Source organism: Notamacropus eugenii, chromosome 3 (genome assembly GCF_028372415.1).
Source record: "Notamacropus eugenii isolate mMacEug1 chromosome 3, mMacEug1.pri_v2, whole genome shotgun sequence".
NCBI lineage: Eukaryota > Metazoa > Chordata > Mammalia > Diprotodontia > Macropodidae > Notamacropus > Notamacropus eugenii.
Window position 1 is genome coordinate 157,162,667 of NC_092874.1, and position 21,012 is coordinate 157,183,678.

At 33.7% G+C, this 21,012-nt stretch overlaps 1 protein-coding gene across 3 annotated transcripts in view; it reads left to right on the forward strand.

Moving 5' to 3' along the window:
- The window catches only part of GNAI1 (G protein subunit alpha i1), a 101,434-nt gene that overhangs the window by 60,306 nt on the left and 20,116 nt on the right, over positions 1 to 21,012 (forward strand). For all 3 annotated transcript variants that reach the window (XM_072653197.1, XM_072653199.1, XM_072653196.1), the window contains 4 exons: positions 4,656 to 4,698; positions 4,787 to 4,928; positions 11,603 to 11,760; positions 20,366 to 20,494. In XM_072653197.1, the coding sequence (XP_072509298.1) occupies positions 4,656 to 4,698; positions 4,787 to 4,928; positions 11,603 to 11,760; positions 20,366 to 20,494 (472 nt within the window). The remainder of the gene's footprint in view (positions 1 to 4,655; positions 4,699 to 4,786; positions 4,929 to 11,602; positions 11,761 to 20,365; positions 20,495 to 21,012) is intronic.

The following is a 21,012-nucleotide window of genomic DNA, read 5'->3' on the forward strand; positions in this document are numbered from 1 at the left end:
GAAATTCTAGAAGACTTGGATTCAGGTCCTACCTCTGACAGATCAGGGCTATGTGATCATGGGCAAATCCTTTAACAGCTTTGTGGCCTATACAAGTCTTTAAGGCTATTTCTTATACACTTCTATTAGATCTGCTTAAAAAGGTTGAAATGAACTTGAAAGAGGAATATGAATTCCTCGCACTCTCCTCCCAAAACCTATTCCATGAGTGTGTGAGCTTTTATTTGGATTCACCCTTTAGTTGTAGCTATATGTCCTACCATCATACACATTTGTTTTGGGGGGAAAACGTTTTTAACTCATCTATCTTGTCTTGATTGAAAGGTGTGAAAAAACTAAGGACCAATCTTACTGTAAGTAAACTTTAAAAAAAAAAAATTCAATATTTAGCCACACCTTAGCCTTATATTTTTGTACCATTAGTCAAGGTGGTTATTGGTTGTCCTTCATTCTCAGAGTAGACTGTGACATCAGGGAGGTGATGATATGACATGCAACTGAATTGAATTAAGTGAGGGAGGGCTTTGCATAATCACCAGCCTCACTTTCTCCTTCAGAGCCATCTTGGTCCAGACATAGATCAAGAAGACTGAAGATGGCCCTGGATGCAGTGGGAGACCTTGGCCTTTGTAAGCTAAGGTCCTTAATAGGTCTCAGTTTGACTGAGGCAATGCCCATTCAGTGATAAACAGCAAGCATTAGTCAGACATCCTAATTGAAGTCTTTGCAGCATGTCCAGTATTGTTTTCCTCTATGTATTTGGGAAAATATAGAAAACTTTTTAAAAGATCTTCCCCTACCTAGTATTACCTTAAAGGACCTGATTTAAAAATAAAAAGGTTATTCCCAGGTATTCTCAGCCACTTAGATTCTTAGACTTGTTTAAAACACTGAGAAGTTAGGTGATTTGCTTGGGTCACAAAGCCAGTATGTGTGAGAGGTGGTCTTTAAACCCACATCTTCCTGTTCCTTAGGCCAATTCTGTCCAATATGTCATACTGAAAATAAAAAATTAAAGATGGCATGGACATTTTGGGGAAGACAATGAGTGGAAGTGATCTTAATTATTCATAGGTAGTTAAACTTAAGAAAATGACTTTAAAACAAAGCAGAACAGAAACAGTGTGTCTGTCTCTGTTATTTCTTTGCAGAATCTGTAAGACTGAATAGGAAGTGGAAAAGAATGAAATTTTCATTTTATTGAGGTTGCATTGAGTAGTCTTCTTTTTCTTCTGGCAAAGATATAAGAAAAAGCCTTTTGAACTAAGAGGTTTACCTAAGTACACCCTGAATCATTTCTTTCCTTTCTTCACTCTTTCATGCAAAGAAAGGTGTGAATTAATCCAATGGGAAATTTAGTGAGAGTGTAATCTACACACAAGGGGTTTGCATTTTATCATTGTAATGTTACTATAGCCATCCCTTAGTGAGTCACTTCTTTCTATCCTTTACACAAGTAATGGGTAAGGGAAGGTGGGCATTTTAAGGGTTCCAGAATCAAATGTTCAAGTTTCGTTATTGAAAAGCTACATAAAATATTATCTGTGTTTATGCATATATATATTATGTATATTCAAATTTACATGTAACAGTGCTTATGAATTAGTAAAATGGATGGTTTAGCTAGAAAACGTAGCTCTAAATTGAATAGTAACTTAATTTCATTATCTTTTCATCTGCTTTGTGTGATAATTCTGAATTCAGATTTGAATTTCTCACCTGAAACAGGTAAATGAGAGAGAAAAGAATGTTTCCACAAGTAGATTTGATTGATATTTGACTAATGGTTCATTGTACAACATTAAGCTGCCCACATTCTCAGTAAGCAAGGTCAGTCATGTGAATGTGTCCTTGAAGAAAAGTCAGGCAAAAAAATCTCTTAGAAAATCATTCACTTTATCACTTAGAGAATTTTTCCTATCTTTTGCCTACATTGCTAAAAGTTGGAACATTAATAATTTGGGTTTAACCTCTTATTTTCTGTTTTGCTACCTAATATACTAAAAAGTGCAGTTTTAGAGCTTTTGCTCACAGTATTTAGAAGATCACTATTATAAGAGACCAAAGCAAGACAGTTAAATTGCTTAAAAGAAAAATGTTTTGAAAGGGCCTCCAAGTATTAATGCTTCTGGTTATCCATTCCATACAAAAATAAGCATACTTCATCAAGTAACATAATACTTAACTAAATTAGAAGAAAGGCAAATTATATAATATTAATATATAATATATAATCATATATAATTATATAATATAAATTTTACACACACACATGTGTATATATATCTATATCGATATCAATAAGGGATTCTCTTGTTACTGAAAGACAGATTGTAGTGCTTTTGGGCTATAAAGTGTACATAGACATTATACCTGTTTGACAGGTCAAGTGAAGTAGGCAGTGTCACATATAAGCTTCATAGGTAAGGACGAAGTTAAGTTTTAAAGAAACTTTCTACCAATAAAAAATGATTCTTTCTGTGGAAGGTCTTACAACATCTTTTTTGGACACAGATACCTAAAGTAGTCCTTTACCTGCGCAGTGGTATACATGGCTTCCAAAATTTAGAGGCTTTTGTTAGCCTCTAAAGGTGCATCTGTCCCATAATAGTGGATATGAGAACCTTTGAATTGATCACAGATTTCTGGGGTTATTTCCACAGTGTCTCACTAATGTTTGACATTACTGTCTGTATATTTTAATAATGTGACAAAATACTAGCCAGAAAATCCCAGAAATGTTGGGGAAACCCAGGAAAAAGCATTATTATGAATGCCACTTGATAAAAGCTAATCTTAATGGGTTGCTGGAGTTGTTTATTCCTAAAATGCTGAAAAACAGTTATCTTCACTAAGCTGTAAAGACAGAGATTGTGCTTTTCCCCAGTGCCAAGTACACTATTGTTGATTAATAAGTAATGGGGTGTTTATCTTGGATGTGTGTACATTGGCACATACCCTAGAAAGCTCAGATTGTAAACGCCATGATTGCACATCCAGTTCTTGTTTGTTTGTTTTTTTTTTCCTTTTTCATGGGGAGCAGACATTGAATTTAATTTCTTAAATTATTGAATGACAATGTTTCCCCCAGGCATTCACAACAACTGTAAATTATTTGCAATGGTATAGGTCTGGGATACCATGGGTAATTAAATCCCCATTTAATCTTAAATTGTAGCACTTAACTGCAACTTTTCTCATCTACTTATTTTGTCGACTGTTGACACCATTTCCTTTTCATGAGTGTAGCTTTCTCATCACTTTTTTAACAGAATGGCAAAAAAGGAAGCCTGTGTGTACAAATCCTATGGGAGCCACCAACTAGATAACTAAGCCTTGTACAGTCAAGAGGGTTAGTAATGATGAGCAGAGAATTGTTTTGTAACATATACCCTGAGGAGCAGTTTGGTGTTTGGGTCCAGTCTTTCTAGCCTCAACTCTGTTTTTTTCTTCTTTTTTTCTCCTTATGAACGTGCCAGATACTGCTGTGGAAATCAACCCAGCATCAGCACATTTTCTTCCCCTTCTGTATTTCCACCAAACTTTTGTTCGCTGTGCAAGAAGGCATCCTCTCCCCATTCCAAGTAAACCACAAGGATGCCTAGCATGACAGTAATACTTAATAAATGGACCTCTCTTCCCCTCCCCCTCTACTCAACTCTGTTTACTGGTCTAAGTGTGCAGTAGTCTCCTGTATTCTATTTTATCTGCAGCCATATAATTTATTTTTAAAAAAAGTAATGTCAAAGTAAGTTGAGGATAATACTGAAGGGGAGGGGACAGTTGTTAGCATCAAAGAACACTAGCTAGCAGAGAGAAATTGAGATTTTAAAGTTATAAAATGAGTCATTTTAAAGTATATGTTCATTTTTAAACTACTCTCAGTATTGGAATATATAATAGCAAAATAATATTTTTCAGGGGACAGGTTTAAAATCCTAGAATAGCAGAGAAATATTGCCTCCCATTTCTTTAGCCAAATATTTTTCAATGGTCCTAACTTGTTGGGAAGGTTTAAGCTGCAATAAAATCGTCCTCTGTTTTTCTACTTCCTTTTCCTCAGTATTTTGTTCCCTTCCTCTCCTGGAGCACCTCTACAGATTATATAAGATTAAGATATCTTGGGAAATGAAATGCAAATAAAATAGTGATATGATTTTGCTAGTGTAAGGAACTTCCAGATTTGGAAACTCATTCTACCAGTACAGGTCAGCATGCTTTTTTGTGACTTATAATCTTATTTATTATTATTTTGTGATTTATAATCTTAAACGAGTTGCCTAGAGCACTCGGAGTTCAAGTGATTTCCTCATGGTCATGTAGCTAGGGTATGTTCCTGGTCCTGAGGTCTGCCTTCTATCTACTCTGCTACCCCTCAGTTACAGATAATATACTAAAAAGAATTGACATAGAAACAGCATTTTGGGGAAAGATTCATATAATGATAACTTAGAATTATATATGTATATATTACAATTATATATATCTAAGATTTCCTCCCTTCTTTCCTTTCTTGAACTAATTTAGAATGCCCTGTTTCATGAGAGCTTTCTCAAAGATAAAAGCACTTTCTGAAATCAAAGACAAAAAAACAAGTTTTGTAATTAAAGATGTTGTTCAAGGGGCCTTTGTAACTGTGTCTCTTTATTTTTTAGGAGCTGGTGAATCAGGGAAGAGCACAATTGTAAAACAAATGAAGTAGGTGGAACTAACAATCGTGAGATTTCTAGTTAGAACATGTCTTTCTGGTAAGACAAATAAATTCTTTATTTTTTTCTCCTCTTAGAATTATCCATGAAGCTGGTTATTCAGAAGAAGAATGTAAACAGTATAAAGCAGTTGTTTACAGCAACACCATTCAGTCAATTATTGCTATTATTAGGGCAATGGGGAGATTAAAGATAGACTTTGGAGACGCTGCGAGGGCGGTAAGTATCATTGGGACGGTCACATTTAACTGAGTCCTAATAGATTTTTGAATAGTTTCTCAGATTTTTTTTTTCTTCGAGAACATAACCTTGTCATCTTATCTACAAGAAACTTTTCTGATTCTGCCCAACTGCCAGTGCCCTCCCTCTTAAACCACCTTTGTATTTATTTACTTTTCATTTATTATCCATATACTTATTTATATACGTGCCATTATTTTCCCCATTAAATGTAAGGTACTTGTGAATAAAGGTTGCTTGATTCATTGTATTTGTGCTGCCAACACCTAATAGATTTGATACATTCATTATTTTAAATTGAAAGAATAAATTACATAGCTATAATATTCTATAGTAAATTTTAATAAAACTATCTGACATTGATTTTAAGCAGGAGAAGGTTTACAGGGTCCTTATTAGTGGAGTTTTCATTATCTCAGTCCCCACAGGTTATAAAGTTGTGATTTAGTTTTGGTCTAGACCTGTGATTTCAAGAGGTTGGAGAATTCACAGTGAGGAAACTTCATTTTACCAGTATAGATCCACAACTGTCCTTTATGTTATGGTCTTGGGTCACATGGGCTTCTCCAGAATCCTCCTCCAGAATCAAGACTGGTGTTTAAAATTTAGTGTATATATGCAGTTACATCCTAAATTTTGCTAAAAAGGTGTGTGTGTTTGCTAAAGTTGAATTCCCACTTAATCCTTTTGATTATATACTATGAAAAACCATTCTTCATTTTGCCTAAGTTCAGTTTAAGTACAAGTCATCCTCGGAGGAGAACCTCCAATATTATTAAAAAATATAAAGGATAGACAAGGGGATATTCATAATGGAATGCTTCTTATAAACCATGACATTAGAAACCTAAAAAATATGGAATAGTCATTATTTGCTGTAATTCTATCTCCAGCATGGCAGACTTGATACCTTTTCCAGTGATAATGCTCTCACTCCTGACACTACTTGGGTAGGCCTCTAAGATTCCTTCCATCTTCAGATCTATGGTTAAAATAATGTTTCTACCTTCACCCCTTTCAGATCACCTTAAGCATTAAATAGAGGCAGGAAAATTCAGGATCTGTGTGTGAGCAGCACACAGGGTATGATGGACACAGTAATTAAATGAAGGTAGATAAAATAGGCCCTGGAAGATCATAGATTCATTGGTTTAAAATCAGAAAGAACCTTTACCATCTAGTCCATTGCCCTCATGTTAGAGATAAGAAAACTGAGTCACAGAAATATTAAATGATTTAACCCAAAAACATATTCAAACTTGAGTCCTGAGAAGTGATTTCAGATCCAGATCCCATTCTGATGTACCATGCTGCTTGTCTCCCTGTTTTATGTGTCATGTTACATTAGCACATGGAATCATTAAAGAGATTTCTGATTTTTACCTGTCAAAGAATCTTATTATGATATTAGCAAGTTCATGTGCAGTACCTTTTTGGAGACAATATATTCTTTATAAGCCAGATGTTCTTTAAAAGTAAATAAAAAATGAAGTCTTTATATTTGCCATCATCAGGGTCTACCGGTTTTTTCACCACAATAGTTCCTGGTTTTTATTTACATGGACACCACCCTAGTTTACATTTTTATGACCACACATATGGACTCTAGCCCTTCTGCTTCTCTGCTTTTTTCTATTCTTTTCCACTGTGAGAGTCTCCCTTCATTTCTCAGTTCTTCCTACTAGATTTGAAACATTTTTCCTCAAACACCTTTTTCTTTACATTAACTCCTAGAATAAGAATTTAATCTGTTACCTGTCATATGAAATTGAAACTCTTTTGCCTTTGTAATCTATAAAAACTTATCTTTAATTCAATGTATTTTAATAATAATATTAGTAATAATAATAACTAACATTTTTATAGCACTTAATTGTGTGCCAAGCACTGTGCTTAGTGTTTTACAGTTATTTCATTTGCTCCTCACAACAATTTTTTATTCACCTGGGAATTTGGTGTTATTTTTATCCCCATTTTACAGATGAGGAAACTGAAGCAAGGATAAGCTAAATGACTTGCCTAGAGTCACATAGGTAGTAAGTATCTGAAAGTGGATTTGAACTTGGGTCTTCCAAGCCCAGCACTTTGTCCACCATACCACCTAGTCACCTCAGTCTTTTAGATTGGATCTGTGATTTCCTTGGTGTAGACAAAACTCTCAGGTGAGGTTCTAGCACTGTAGATGGTCAGCTGCTCTGAAGTTTTCCTAGAGAAGTAGTGTCAAACTCAAATAGAAACAGGGCCAGCCATCAAATGGTACATAAGGATCCCTGTCTCTGCATATTGACTTTAAAAACCACATTAATATTATCTGTGTTGTATATCATTTTAATTTATTTTGTTAAATATTTCCTGATTACATTTTAATCTGGTTCTGGCTGTTTGCCTTGACGTTGCTGGCAGGCTAATTAGCCCTGTGTCTGATTCTTCTGCCTTAGAGCATTGCCTTGGCCAATGAGAGGATAAATAGATTGCCCATGGTCATATAGCTATCATATGTCAGAGGAAGAATTTACATACTGGTCTTCTTGTCTTTGAGGGTATCTCTCTTAGCTACTGAACCACCCTAAAATCTTACCAAACTAATTTCTCATTGTTTTCTGGCAACGTTGATTTGAGCATATTCTCTGTATGCTTTATTATTTATTGCCATTTTTATCAATGTTCTTTACATTTTTTTATGCTTTTTGTGAATCTCCGTTATGTTGCAAACTGACTGAACATAAGGCCCTATTGGCTTGTTTGTAAACTCTCCTCCTGTTCCCCACTGCTTATTTTCAATGCCGTTTATGTGGGTTTGTATATATACACATATACACACACACATAATAACTGACTTCAGTGTTATGTCTGAAAGTACATATTCATTTTGATTTACTGCTAGTGTCTTTCAGATGATAATGTGTTAGTGATTTATTGATAATTGGATGATTTGACATCATTTAGGATGTTAATTGCTTTTGAAAAGTCAAAGAAAGGACCGATGTCATCAATAAGTATAGTGAAACCTCTGTTTTTAGAATTTTCCTTCTGTTTTTCAGATCTTGCTTTAGAGTTAGATGTGTTTGTTTGTTCATAGGTTTTAATCCCCCAGCTATTAAGAAAATAATAATTAGCTTTTATAAAGTTCTTTTCTACAAAAATCTCAGCTTATACCTTAAATCTGAGCCTTTTAAATAAATTGAAATGGTTTATATTAATTGATTGTAGTTTAGATTATATTGAAAGATTATTTTGAATGGTAGCGAATTATATCTTTTTTACTTTAAATTTATAAATGATCACAGGAATGTAGGTCTTTAAGGACATGTTTTCTTTGTGCTTATTAAGGATATATCCCATGTGGTAGTTGATTGCGTGCATTCTTCTTGAGATTTCCTAAAAAAAGGAAACATATGCTTATGTGTTGTGATCCCATCTGGAAGACTTTATTGTTTTTCACATTTTGTTCACGTCTGGAAAAATGGTGAACTTTATGAATTGGCAAGAAAAAGGCACTGTTTTCTTTCAGTTAATTTTCTTTACTATCCAACTCCATCAAAACTCCCTCTTCTCTATAACATAACTTTTTTTTTTATAAACAGTGGTATTTTTTCTATTTTGCTTAAAAAATACAGAATATAGGCTAAAGTGACTACCTATGAGGATCATGATTTTTAACCTCTTAGCTCAGCTAAGAAAAAAGCTCTTTGAAGATGGCCAAAGCAGTTATTCTAACTTTACGATTAATCATAATACATGTGAAACATTAAGGAGCTGAAAAAGAAATACAATTAAAAAGGTGTATAGATCACATAATTTTAGTCAAATTTTAGTGCTTTGAGATAGGAAAAGGATACTGTAAGCAGATCTCTTTCAACTTTAGTATTGTTTTTAACTGGAAGTAATAAATGGCCAAGAATCTAGTAGTTACTTCAAAAAAATTACAACATAATTTAGTCTATATTGTAGTTTGCTTATGTCTCATTGTGGCATGTTGCAGACTTTTCTGAAAGGCAGCAAACTCTGGCAGATACTAGCCAGATGGAAGAACTTTAGATAGGTCTTGTCCTTAGAAATAGTCTAGTTAAGCTCTGGAAGGTTTATTGCTTAGTTGACCATGTGGTGATGAATTGTTTGGCCATAGCAGGTTTTGGTGACTACTTACTAAATGCAGAGAATGTAGTTAATACTACACTAGCGATAAAATCCCATGTGTTTGAAGTATAAAAGTAGGTAAAATGACCTTAAATATTTGGAAGATACTTTTTGCATTGTTTGCATTTTTAAATTTTGCATGTATGGAATACAGACTCTTTTAAGAAATCCAGTAAATTATATTAAAAATATATTAATATGTCTAGTATTCTGGAAATGTTCATGTTATTACTATAAAATTTTATTATTGAGATAAGATGAAAAAATCACTACCCTTCTTAATTGCATCAAAATGATAGTTATATCTGTTATGTGATAAGGTACACATATTATTCTTTTCCTGTCTTCTAATATAACATCTAAAATTCAGCTGGATGTAAGAGAGGAAAAAGTCAATCCAAAATTAATTTATTGTCACAAAATTTGTAGTACATACGTAGAAAAAAATATTTATAAAGATGTCCCTTGTCCTAGAGCATAATGATATTTTTAAAGTAAAAATGAAGCATTTTGATGTAGAATCACAACTTCTGTATTAGAAAGGCCCTCAAAGGCCACATAGTCTAACCTTTATCTAAAAAGAATTGGCACTCCAAAAGTGGCCACCTGAACCCTGCTTGAAAATGTCTACGGAGTGGGGGAAAATATCCAGTCATTTTGTGAGACAGCCTATTCCACTTTTGGACCTCTCTTAGTATTAAGAAATTTGTTTATTTTCCCTGACAATAATACGAAATGTGTTCATTTCTTTGAAACTTCTGCATTTTGTTCCTGTTATACTTGTTGGAGCCAAATAAACAGAACACTTCAAATTCTACTTTCACATGATAATTACTCAGGTACTTGAAGACAACTGTCCCTTCCACTTAAAATTTTCTCTTCTCCAGGCATCCAGTTCTCACATGACATGATCTCAAGGTCTTTAACCATTCCTGGTTACCTTCCTCTGAACTTTTGATATATTTAATCAGACTCTGTGATTTTGATCAAGATTGTAACATTTTAATAAAATATTCTTTATGTTGAAGCCCAAGAGGAAATTAATCCCATAAACGTTTAATAATGAAGTCTTATTTGAAGTAAGATAGATTTCTCTGCTTTACACACACACACACACACACACACACACACACACACACACACACACACACACACACACTCCCCCTTTATATACACTGAAGTAAAAAAAAGAAGATTGGAAAAATTAGTTTCAACAAAAAAATTGAGATTCATTCCACACATGTGCAAATTAATGAAAATATCCAGATAATTAGGTAAAAATGGATTTTTTACTTAATGTTTTAAAATAACTGTATTCTTATTTTGAATTCACCCTTTATTTCGTATTCATTGGTTCATAGTGAAAAGTATCTGGGAATTTTTTTTTTAATTCCAAATAGGGTAAATAAATTAATCAGCAAATCTAAATCTGTTTATCTTTAAGAATATTCAGTAATCCAGCCCCACCTATTTGTTCAATATTACATCCCACTAATCCTCAAAAATGAACCTTCAGGTTCATTTAGTTAAATGAGTTCTAGTTGAAATGAAAGAATGAACTCCTTAACTGTGGTCATTTTGGTCTCTGAATGGCCCTCAGATATGTAATCTTCATTCCATATTTTTCATGTTCTTTCCTCAGTTTAGAATACTTATCTCCCCATTACCTACCTACCCATTACCCTGTTATCTTGGTGATATGTCTTTCAAATTTCAGCTTAAATCTTCGTTAGTCTTACCCCAAAATGTTGGCAGTTTCTTAAGGACTAGGTTCCCAAAGCATCTGTCAGTTTCCCAAAGTAAGTATTATAGTGCATCCCACATAAGACAAAATTTAAGACTTAATGTCTGGGTGAAAAGAATGCTATACCTGAGGTCAGAATGTAGAAGTTAGCTGTGTTTGTTTGAACCAGTCTCAGATTTCTCTGAGCTCTAGTCTCCTTAGCTATTTTAATGATGATTATAATACATTCCTTACCTCACAAAGTCTGATAGTGGGAAAGCTCTTTTTAACCTGGAGTTATAAAAATTAAAAGCATAGTGACTCATTTGCTACTCTTTGTGTTGTCTTTAACGGTAGATTGTAAGTTCCTTGAGGACAGGGAGCATATCTTGCTGCCTATGTTTGCAAGAAAAGTAACATGGTGTCATAGAAAGAGCTCTAGACTAGGATTCTAGTTCTGCCTCTGCTACTACCTGGGAGAACTGTTAGACAAATTTTTTATCTCTGGACCTCACTTTCTCTATCTGTAAAATGAGTGTGTTGAAACAGATTATTTCCCATCTACTTTTCAGGTGTGACATCTTTCAGCAATAACGTTCTCTGATTCTGTAAATATTTATTTCTGATGGTTTTATTAATAGAAATACATAGTGATTTGGGGAAGGAGCATGTTTTTCTTTTTCTTTTTTTGTTTTGTGTTTTTTTAAGAACAGAATAAATGTTTATTTTTGTTTTACAATAGTTATCCCTTCCACCTCCCCCTCAACTTTTCTAATGTTTTGTAATTGTTCAGGATGATGCCCGGCAACTTTTTGTACTTGCTGGAGCTGCCGAAGAAGGTTTTATGACTGCAGAACTTGCAGGTGTTATCAAAAGATTGTGGAAAGATAGTGGTGTACAAGCCTGTTTCAACAGGTCCCGAGAATACCAACTTAATGATTCTGCAGCATAGTAAGTAATTTTAACTTCAGAACTAAAATTTCATTAATAATTAAAAGCAAGTTTCCTTATAATTCAGATTTTTATTGCTAAATTATTAGATGCATTGTTACATAACTCAAAATATTTCAATGTCTTGGTGTTTTATTTTGTATGTTTCAGTGTGTCATTACTTGTTATTTCTTTTATGTTCATTGAAGAAATGAATGTGTGTTTTTAATGAAAATATGTATCACAGGAATTTTTTAAAAATACTTTTCCAGGAAAAACAATTATCTCCAGTGCCAATATTCACATGTATATGTGAGAGTCTTAAGAATCTTACTGGAGCCAGAGAAATTGCGGTGTAATTAGATTATTGCAGCATTGTTGTTCTGGTTCAAGGGTTCTTAACTAAGGAGTCTGGGAATAGATTTCAGAAGTTCTTACAGTTTGGATAGGGGAAAAAAAATTGTCTTCAAGTAACCCCTAACTGAAATTAAGCACTTTCTTCATTTATGAATTAAAAAGCAGATAAACAGCATTCTGCAAAGGGGCTGCAGATTTGACCAGACTGCCAAAGGGGTCCATGATACAAAACAAATTAAGTAACCCGTTCTAGCCTGATATTGAGAAGCCATGTTCCAACAGTGTGGACCTGAAGGAGAGATTCCTTTGGATGGTGCCAAGACATGACAGTAAATAACAGTTTGGTCATAAGTATATCATATATTTCAGTAGAGCATGTGAAAGACAATAGAAGTGAGGTCTTTAAATGGTATTTCAATGAACAGCCTCCCCCGTTTGCCCCAAGTAATGTAAACAGTTATAAAAACCTGCCTGCCTTTTAGATTTTACCCCAGAGTAGTAGATCATTGCAAAAAAAATTCTAAAAAAAATACCTACTGTTCATTTAATATTTTTCATTCTTAACTTTTCTAAAAAACATATACTCTGTATTTGCTGAACTTTACAAGATGGTTTCATTTTCTTGTTGGCATTGTTAACTTTTCAAAATTGAAGTAAATTATAAAAGAATAGAGCAGACAAGTGTAATAAAATGTTGAATATAAAATAATGGAGTATTTAATGAATGGTATGAAAGGCCTTAAGTAACACACACACACACACACACACACACACACTCTCTCTCTCTCTCTCTCTCTCTCTCTCTCTCTCTCTCTCTCTCTCTCAATGAGAAATAGCCCATGATAGATTATGTGACTGCTGGATTATGTGAATGTTTACTAATTATTGCCTGTCATGTTCTTTGAGTATTATTGTATGCTCAATAGTATTATTTTTTTTTTTAAAAAGAAGGTTGTGTTCGATCAGTCTTCATTATCAGTATTTTTATAGGCAGCATTTTTTTTCTTATATATCTTTACATATCCATACTCTGATACTGTATTGGTCTTCTTTTCATGCTTTTCTTCATTATTGCATAATTAATGGTGCATAGCCAGTGATTCACCAGATCTATCAATAATTTTCAGTAGGAGTATTTACATATTTTTCAATAGATATATTTCTATTTCAGAGAAAGAGATTTTAAATAAAATGCTCCATATACCTAGAAATTTTTTTTATTTATTAGGACAACTGAAATCTGAAAAGGTCCATTGTATAACCATTAATATCCAGTGGTACTTGATTTTACCAGATAAATGACTTCAGTAACTATGTAGTAGTCACTTTCACATCCACTTTTGTATTCTTTCCATGGCTCTTGAACACTTTTTCGTGAGAGTCTTCAGGTTCCTTCCTTTCTCCCCATTTAATACCATGAAATGCAAACATACCACTCTGTTACAGTAGAACCATTGATGAAAATTTGATGCCTAAATTGAACTTTTATAAATTCAAAAGTATTAGAGGAGCTCTCTGGTTGAATCAACTTGTAGGGAATCCTCTTTATGTTTTATAAACTCATTGTTTTTGAACTGTGTTTTGTTATAACAAGATACACTCATTTACAAAATAGATAAAATTAGGGATTTGTTATTTTCTATAGAAACATTTACATTTAGATATTTTAACACTAATATCTTTTTTAATGTAATAATGTATGTAATAATGCATCCCTTTCTCATATATACATATATTTATATACATATATGCAAACAGACTTACATATTAAATATGTGTATATCTATACATTTATATAGGTATATGTGTACTTGTATTCCTATTATTAAAAGGAATTTTTTTTATTGTTTCTTGTGATTTCATTGGTATAAAGAGCTCCTGATGAAGAAATCTCGCTTATCAATGCAAATGGACAACTAATTCTCCAACTTACAGTCTTAGATATTTATTTGAGCCACTGAGAAGTTTAAGTAATTTATTCAGGGTCAAACAATCAACATATCAAAAGCAAGATTTGAACTTGCCCACCACCTCCAAGGACAGCTCTCTGTCCACTATACCACATCACCTAATGACTATAAAGAATGAATTATTAGTTACTTATTCCTGCCAAAAAAATTTGAATGGTTCTGCACTACTCATACCCCTTTTAAATTAAAGATTTATTGAGCACCTTTTGTATATAACATATCAATATTAACTAGTAAAAACTATCTGGGACAATTCCAATTTACAAAGTTTACAATTTCTACACTCTCTTAATTGATCTCTCTCTTTGCTTGTGTGGCCTGATTTATCTTCCAAAATCACTTCTGTTATTAGTCGCATATTTCATTGTGTGGTAGTCAATATGTCATTCAGTCTAGAAGACCAGAGTTCAGATCCTAGTTCCGTCACTAACTAACCATCAGCCGACTTAATAGTTCTGTGGCTTTATATCTGGGCTTACAATGGCTGCTAGCAGCCTTCCTAAGATAGAGCCCATTCCTTTTGTCTGCTTTGCTCTCCCTGTCCTTTTTGTTTATCCAGATACACTGATCTGTGTATCAAGGATCAGCTATATTCTCACCTCCTCTAGCTGTCCTTCCTTGACTGATCAGTCTCACATTCCCATATTGTATTTGAGCCTTCTTTAGCACTTACTGTGTGAGACATATATTTTGCTAGCATCATATATTCACTTGTACTGCTTGTGTTCCCCCCTCCTCCTTTTTCTAACTTAAGTTCCTAGAAATCAACCATTTTGCATCCCCAACCACTATTTGGCACAGTCAAGGCACTTAGTAGTACCCTAATGAATATGGATTAAATTAAGTTGGTCCATGTAAGTGGACTTCTAAAAGATGAGCAATCCCCAAAGACCGCTTTATTTTGCTTATGTATTTAATATGGATATGTTGAAGGTTTACGAATCATTTTTCATCTATTTGTTAAAGTATATAAGCATACAAATTCCATTGACCTAATTTGAAACTGAATTTAAAAATCTCAGAATAGGACAATTCTGAGGATTAAATCAGTTTCTGTTTTCCAGCAGTATATTAGCACTTGTAATTAGGGAGCCAAGGGAAGGAAATTGAAAAATTAACTAAGGCCCGTTGGTTTTTTGAAATTCTTTTTACTTAATCCAAAAGCTATGTGGGTTCTGAACTTTTAACACAGGAACTAGATGAAATCCAGAAGATACCATCGGAATAGTGAGTTGTAGTATTTACTGGTCATGAGCTATGCAGTAACCTAAATGCTGGAACCAATTTAAGATCATTGAGACCTGAAGAAAAGTCATTACTTAGCATTTCAAATACTTTTCCAACAGGAGGGTGGGGTGAAAATGAAGCTAACTGACAGGGAAGAGACAGATGCCTGGGCACATTGCCAAAAGGTTATCACTGTGTCATTAACAGTATATGCACATATACTCACTGGTCACACTGCCTAGTCAGCCAGACACTTGGGCACATTTCAAGGCAGAGTGAATAATAGAACTCACTAAGAGCTTTGGACTCAAGGAAAGAAGTTTCCCCTATTTGTGGAAAACTATCGTAGGATGAAGATATGTTGGTAATTTATTGGACCTGTTAGTCTCACCTTGAAATTCTTAGAGTCAGAAAAAATAACAGGCTACTTCACTTGATTGTTTTAAAGGTGATGATTGTAATTTGATATTGAATTATTAATATTGCTTTCTTTTAAGTATGTAACTACAACCTGTGTTGTGTACTTTATTAACACTATGCTGTAATTTTAGTTAGCAGGTTAGGAGTAATCTCAAATTCTTAGTTTTTCTAATAAAATAGAAATAATTTCATTTTATAAATTAAAATTCTCTTGTTTACAATGCCATACCATTAGATTTAAGACTGAAAGGAGGGAATTTTTATTAAATTCTACCGGACTACAGGAAAAAAATCATTTGAGGTCTCCATACAAGTAAACAACCAATATTTGAGTGGAGTTGCAGTTTCAATAAGGAGGCTTTCAAGAACATTTTATCCTTAATAGCTAAAGAAGTCATGAAAAATAAGAACAGGGAATATTAATATTTTATTCCATAACTACTAGAAATAATTTACATATATGCATATGTACACATGTGTGTATATGTATATATACACACATATATATTTCATTACTATAGATTCTCCATGTTAGCCTTCCCTCTACTTGTATAGATTACTATGATATAGGCTTATCTTTTCAGATCTACCTTAATATCTTATCTTATATCTACTTTAATATCTTCAGTTCTTATCCATGTTCTCACATGTTTCATAGAGAATTGGTACAACATGGTGGGGGCCTTTATAAGTTTTTTAGTTTCTTTTTTTAAATGGATATTGCTTCAGTATTTAGGTTGTCCATTTTTTATTCCTTGTTAAAAAAATAAGGAAAAAAACGTAAAGGCAAGAAATAAGACTTCATGAAATTAAAAAAAAAAAAAGCTTTAGGTTGACCTAGAATAAGTGCTTGACTTTCAAAAATGTGAAATTGATAAACTAAAATGTTGATTCTGATTATCATCATCCCACAAGTTCAGTATAGGTCACCACATGGAGAAGTTCAAAAGAAACCATATAACTCTTCAGCCAGCAAACACTTATCTCTTAGACAAAGGCGATCAAGGCAGACAAGGTCAGTACCACTTTTGAAGTACAAACTGACTTGCACAGCTTTGAGGAGGACAGAGGGAAATTATGAGTAGCTTTACTTTATAAAATGGCAAAAAACAGAACAAAAAATAAGTGTGCAGATGTTCAGTGTGAAACCCAACTAAATAAAATAATTTGAGAGAATTTGTAGATTAAACTTGAAGTAAATCAAAAAATGTGACCAGTAACAAATTCACTAATTTTTCTATAGCAAACTGTTTCCATCTCCAGCAACAATGCCACTTCCACCACTACATTTGAACTCGGTATGTAATGTGCTCTATGCAAGGAAGTAGAAATGGAACTTGAGATCAAATTATGAATATGGAAAAATCTAACCATCAGACACATAGAATAAATCTATGCTGATTTTACCATGCAAATAAAAAAGTATTAAGATAAACTACTCTCAGTGCTCACCACCACTTTTTAGTCCTTATCTGAAAGTTTCTCTGTAGCTTCACCTTAGTATTCTCATTGATGGCTAGCTTGGAACAAATCCTTATTAATACCCAATACCATAATTTCTAATCAATTTTTACTCGTTGGACTAAGGCCGTTCTCATTTAAGGTTTTCTTTCCCTTTTTTTACTTTTGGCCACTTTCCTAAAGTTATTGCCTTATATCTCTTTTCTGTCTTTTATAGACAAACTTTTGAAAAAAGTCTACATTCATTGCCTCAGCTGCTACACATCTCCCTTCTCTTCTCAACCTCTTGAAGTTTGTTTTCTGACTCAGTTACTCAACTGATTATGCTCTGTGGGTTCCTAGTTATTGATGCTCAGTCATTCAGTCATGTCTGACTCTTCATGATCATAGATTATTTTCTTGGTAGAGATACTGGAATGGTTTGCCATTTCCTTCTCCAACTCTTTTTACAGATAAGGAAACCAAGGCAAATAGGGTTACTTGACTTGCCCTGGATCCTACACCTAGTACGTATCTGAGGCCATATTTGAATTGAGGTCTTCCTGACTCTAGGCACAGCACTCTACCCACTGCACCACCTAGCTGCCTCCTCTTAGTTATTACCAATGAAATCAGTCGGCTTTTCCTCAGTCATTTTACTGGAACTTCCTGCAACATTTGTTGCCATTTTCTGTACTGCTTTCCTGGACCCTCTGTTCTTTGTGATAATTTTCTTTCTTCATTTCCTCCCTACCTGTCTAACTCTTATTCATTTCCTTTTCTTAGTTTATCATTTCACATCCTATTACCTAACTAGGTTTTCCCCCTCCCCAAAGCATTTTTCTGAGCCCTTTTCTTTTGTCTCTGCACTCAGCAAGGTCATCATTACATTGCTCTTTAAACAGATGATTCTCAGAACTGTATATCTAGTCCCAGTCTCCGGAGCTTCCCTTTGGGGTCTCTTGTTAGGATGTCCTATAATCGTTTCAAATTCAGCATGTCCCAAGCAGAACTTATGTCCTCCTTACCCCCCAAGCCACTTCCTTACTTCTTCATTTCAGTTGAAGAAATCATCATCCTTGTCACTAAAGTTTGTCCTCTCTGAGTTATCCTGTATACTTTTCTCTAAGTTAGTTGTTTAGCCTTGCTGATTCTACCATCACATCTCTTTTATCCATCCCTTTACCACTCACTGGATTGCCACCTTAGTTCAGGACCATCAGCACCTCTTCCTGTTTCAGTATTTTCCAGTTTGTCTCTTCTCCTTTCTTCAAGTCTCTTTTCAATCCATTCCATCTTCCACATATCCATCAAAAGGATTTTTTTTCTTTAGCATGGATCTAACCTTGTCACTTATCTATATTTGCTACCAAATGCCAGTGGTTCTTTTACTACCTGAAGGATCACATATAAGCTCTTTTGCTTGCAATTTAAAGTGTCTTTTTGTGAGTGTTCTCTTCCTCCATAAATTCATGTTTTTGCTTATCCCTTTGCCTGTTATAACTTCCCAGTAGAATGTACTGGAATGAATTCTACTTTTTTTGTTTCTTTTTTGTCCCTATCATTTACCTGATATAGTATCTTGCACATAATATATGTTTAATAAATATTTGTGGAAGTGAAATATAAAATGCAGAGAATATTCTGAAAATTACTCTCATCTAGTGTAATGCAATACAATCAGATACATATTAAATGCATACTATATGTTATGCATAAGACACTGTGCTAGGTGCTGTTGTGGAAACGGATGTAGGTCCTTTTTAGGACCTTATGACAGGATGATATAAATGTTTACAAGGTTAAAACAAAAGATTTAAAAGGCTTGCTATTGAATATAGAGATATGATACAGTAACACATTCATTGTCAACATTAAGATGTGTGACCATATTCATCAGTCACAATGGTCCATAGACAAAAGGGATTGTAGAGATCATGTGATTCAGTTTCTTCTTTTTTTAATTGAATGAGGAAACAGACCACAGAGAGGTGGTGACTTGCTGGATGTCACATAACTGACTCTATGTCCTCTGTTCTTTTCACTATACCAAGTTAAGACATAACAATTACTGGATGACTTGTGAATGGAGGAGATCACTTCAAATTGGGTTGATTGGAAAAAAGAAAAATTATGGAAATGTGGGATTCAAGCAGGTTTTAAAGAATAGAAGAGGAGAAGAAGACCATTTTATGGGTGGAATACCATGAGAAAAATATGATAAAAATGATGACAAGTACTTATCTAGATATCTTCCAGGTATTTCCTATCTAACAATAACATTTTTCAAAGAAATATTATGTTATCCTAGCCTGTATTCTATCACATACAACAAACACCTCGCTGCTCTTATGATGCAGCATGGCCCTGGAAGCCTGGTCAAATGAATCCCAAGGCAGGTAGAGCAAGAGCTAGTTGACTTGAGTGAACCACTTTGGTATAAGTGGTAGAAAGTTGATTGACTGGAAAGATGTAAGGTAGAAAAAACAGGACCTGGTTGTGGTGATCAAAGTCTGGAGAATTTTCATGGAAGAATGTCTGCAACCTTTGGCCAAAAGTTCCCTCAACTTGACATGAACCATAAGGATATGATATAGATATATAGCCACAGAAAGTTGGGTAGATTCATTTTTAAAAAGAAGCCAGTAAAGTTAAGTTTCTTGCTCAAAAATTCAAAAATTCATTATTTCATCTATGTGGGCACATACTCCCCTATTACAGAATCTGTTGCCTTTGTACCTTTTTGAGAGTTATATCAGGAAATGATTCATAAATGAATTGAATGAAGCATATTGTGATGAGCCACTTTACATTTGGACTGGTTCTTGCACAGCAGACATATAGACTATGTCCATAGTCAAAACTTTTCCATTCTGGTAAGGGGGTGTTGCATTATTGAATACTCTACCACTGAACACATTTAAAAACTAGAAGTAAAATTAAACTTAGATCTTTTTTTATTTGACTTACATACTGTTCTGGATTTTGCTTTTGCTTGCAACTGATGAAGTGGTTTTTGGGGTTTTTTTTGCTTTATCTTAAAAAATTGTTGCATTTCTTTCATTTCAGTAAGAGTTTTCATAAATATTTAGGTCTAAATTTGATCTCTGTTTGCCTAACACCTCAGAAGAAGTACTTAGGAAATGTTTTACTCTTTTCCTTTTTCTAGTTCTTCTTTGTTAGTATGAGTAACCTACCATCTTTTTCTGCAGCTACTTGAATGACTTGGACAGAATAGCACATCCAAATTACATCCCAACACAGCAGGATGTTCTGAGAACTAGAGTGAAAACGACAGGAATAGTTGAAACACATTTTACTTTCAAGGATCTTCATTTTAAGTGAGTACCTAACATGCATAATATATAAGTTGTAAATGTAAAATTCATTACTTAAGAAACACAAGGCTTAAAAGTACAAATATTTGATAACCCAAATTATGTGAAGTGATAAATTGTTTTCTCAGAAATGGCAAAGGTGAGTTTCTGATGAAAAATTATAAGAAGTAAACATTCCAGAAGTGATAATTAAATTTTATCCAGAAAAAAATAGTTGCATACAATTTCTCTCTACTTACATTAAAAAAAATTTTGGAGAAATCCAAGTATGTTTTTTTTTTTTTATATAAAAGGCATGGATCACAATTGAGTCCTCTTAGTTGGAAAACCAATGCTACTAATTGTTATATACTGAAAGGCTAATTTTTAGTAAGAATTTATATATTCACAAAGTATACCCATTATGAAATTATCTGAAATAATTGAAAATATGAAAATTTCTGTGAAATCTTTTCTCCTTTCTTTGAATCAATAGATCTGGCAGCTCTGTCCTTGTGATTTCTCAGTCTTGCACAATATTA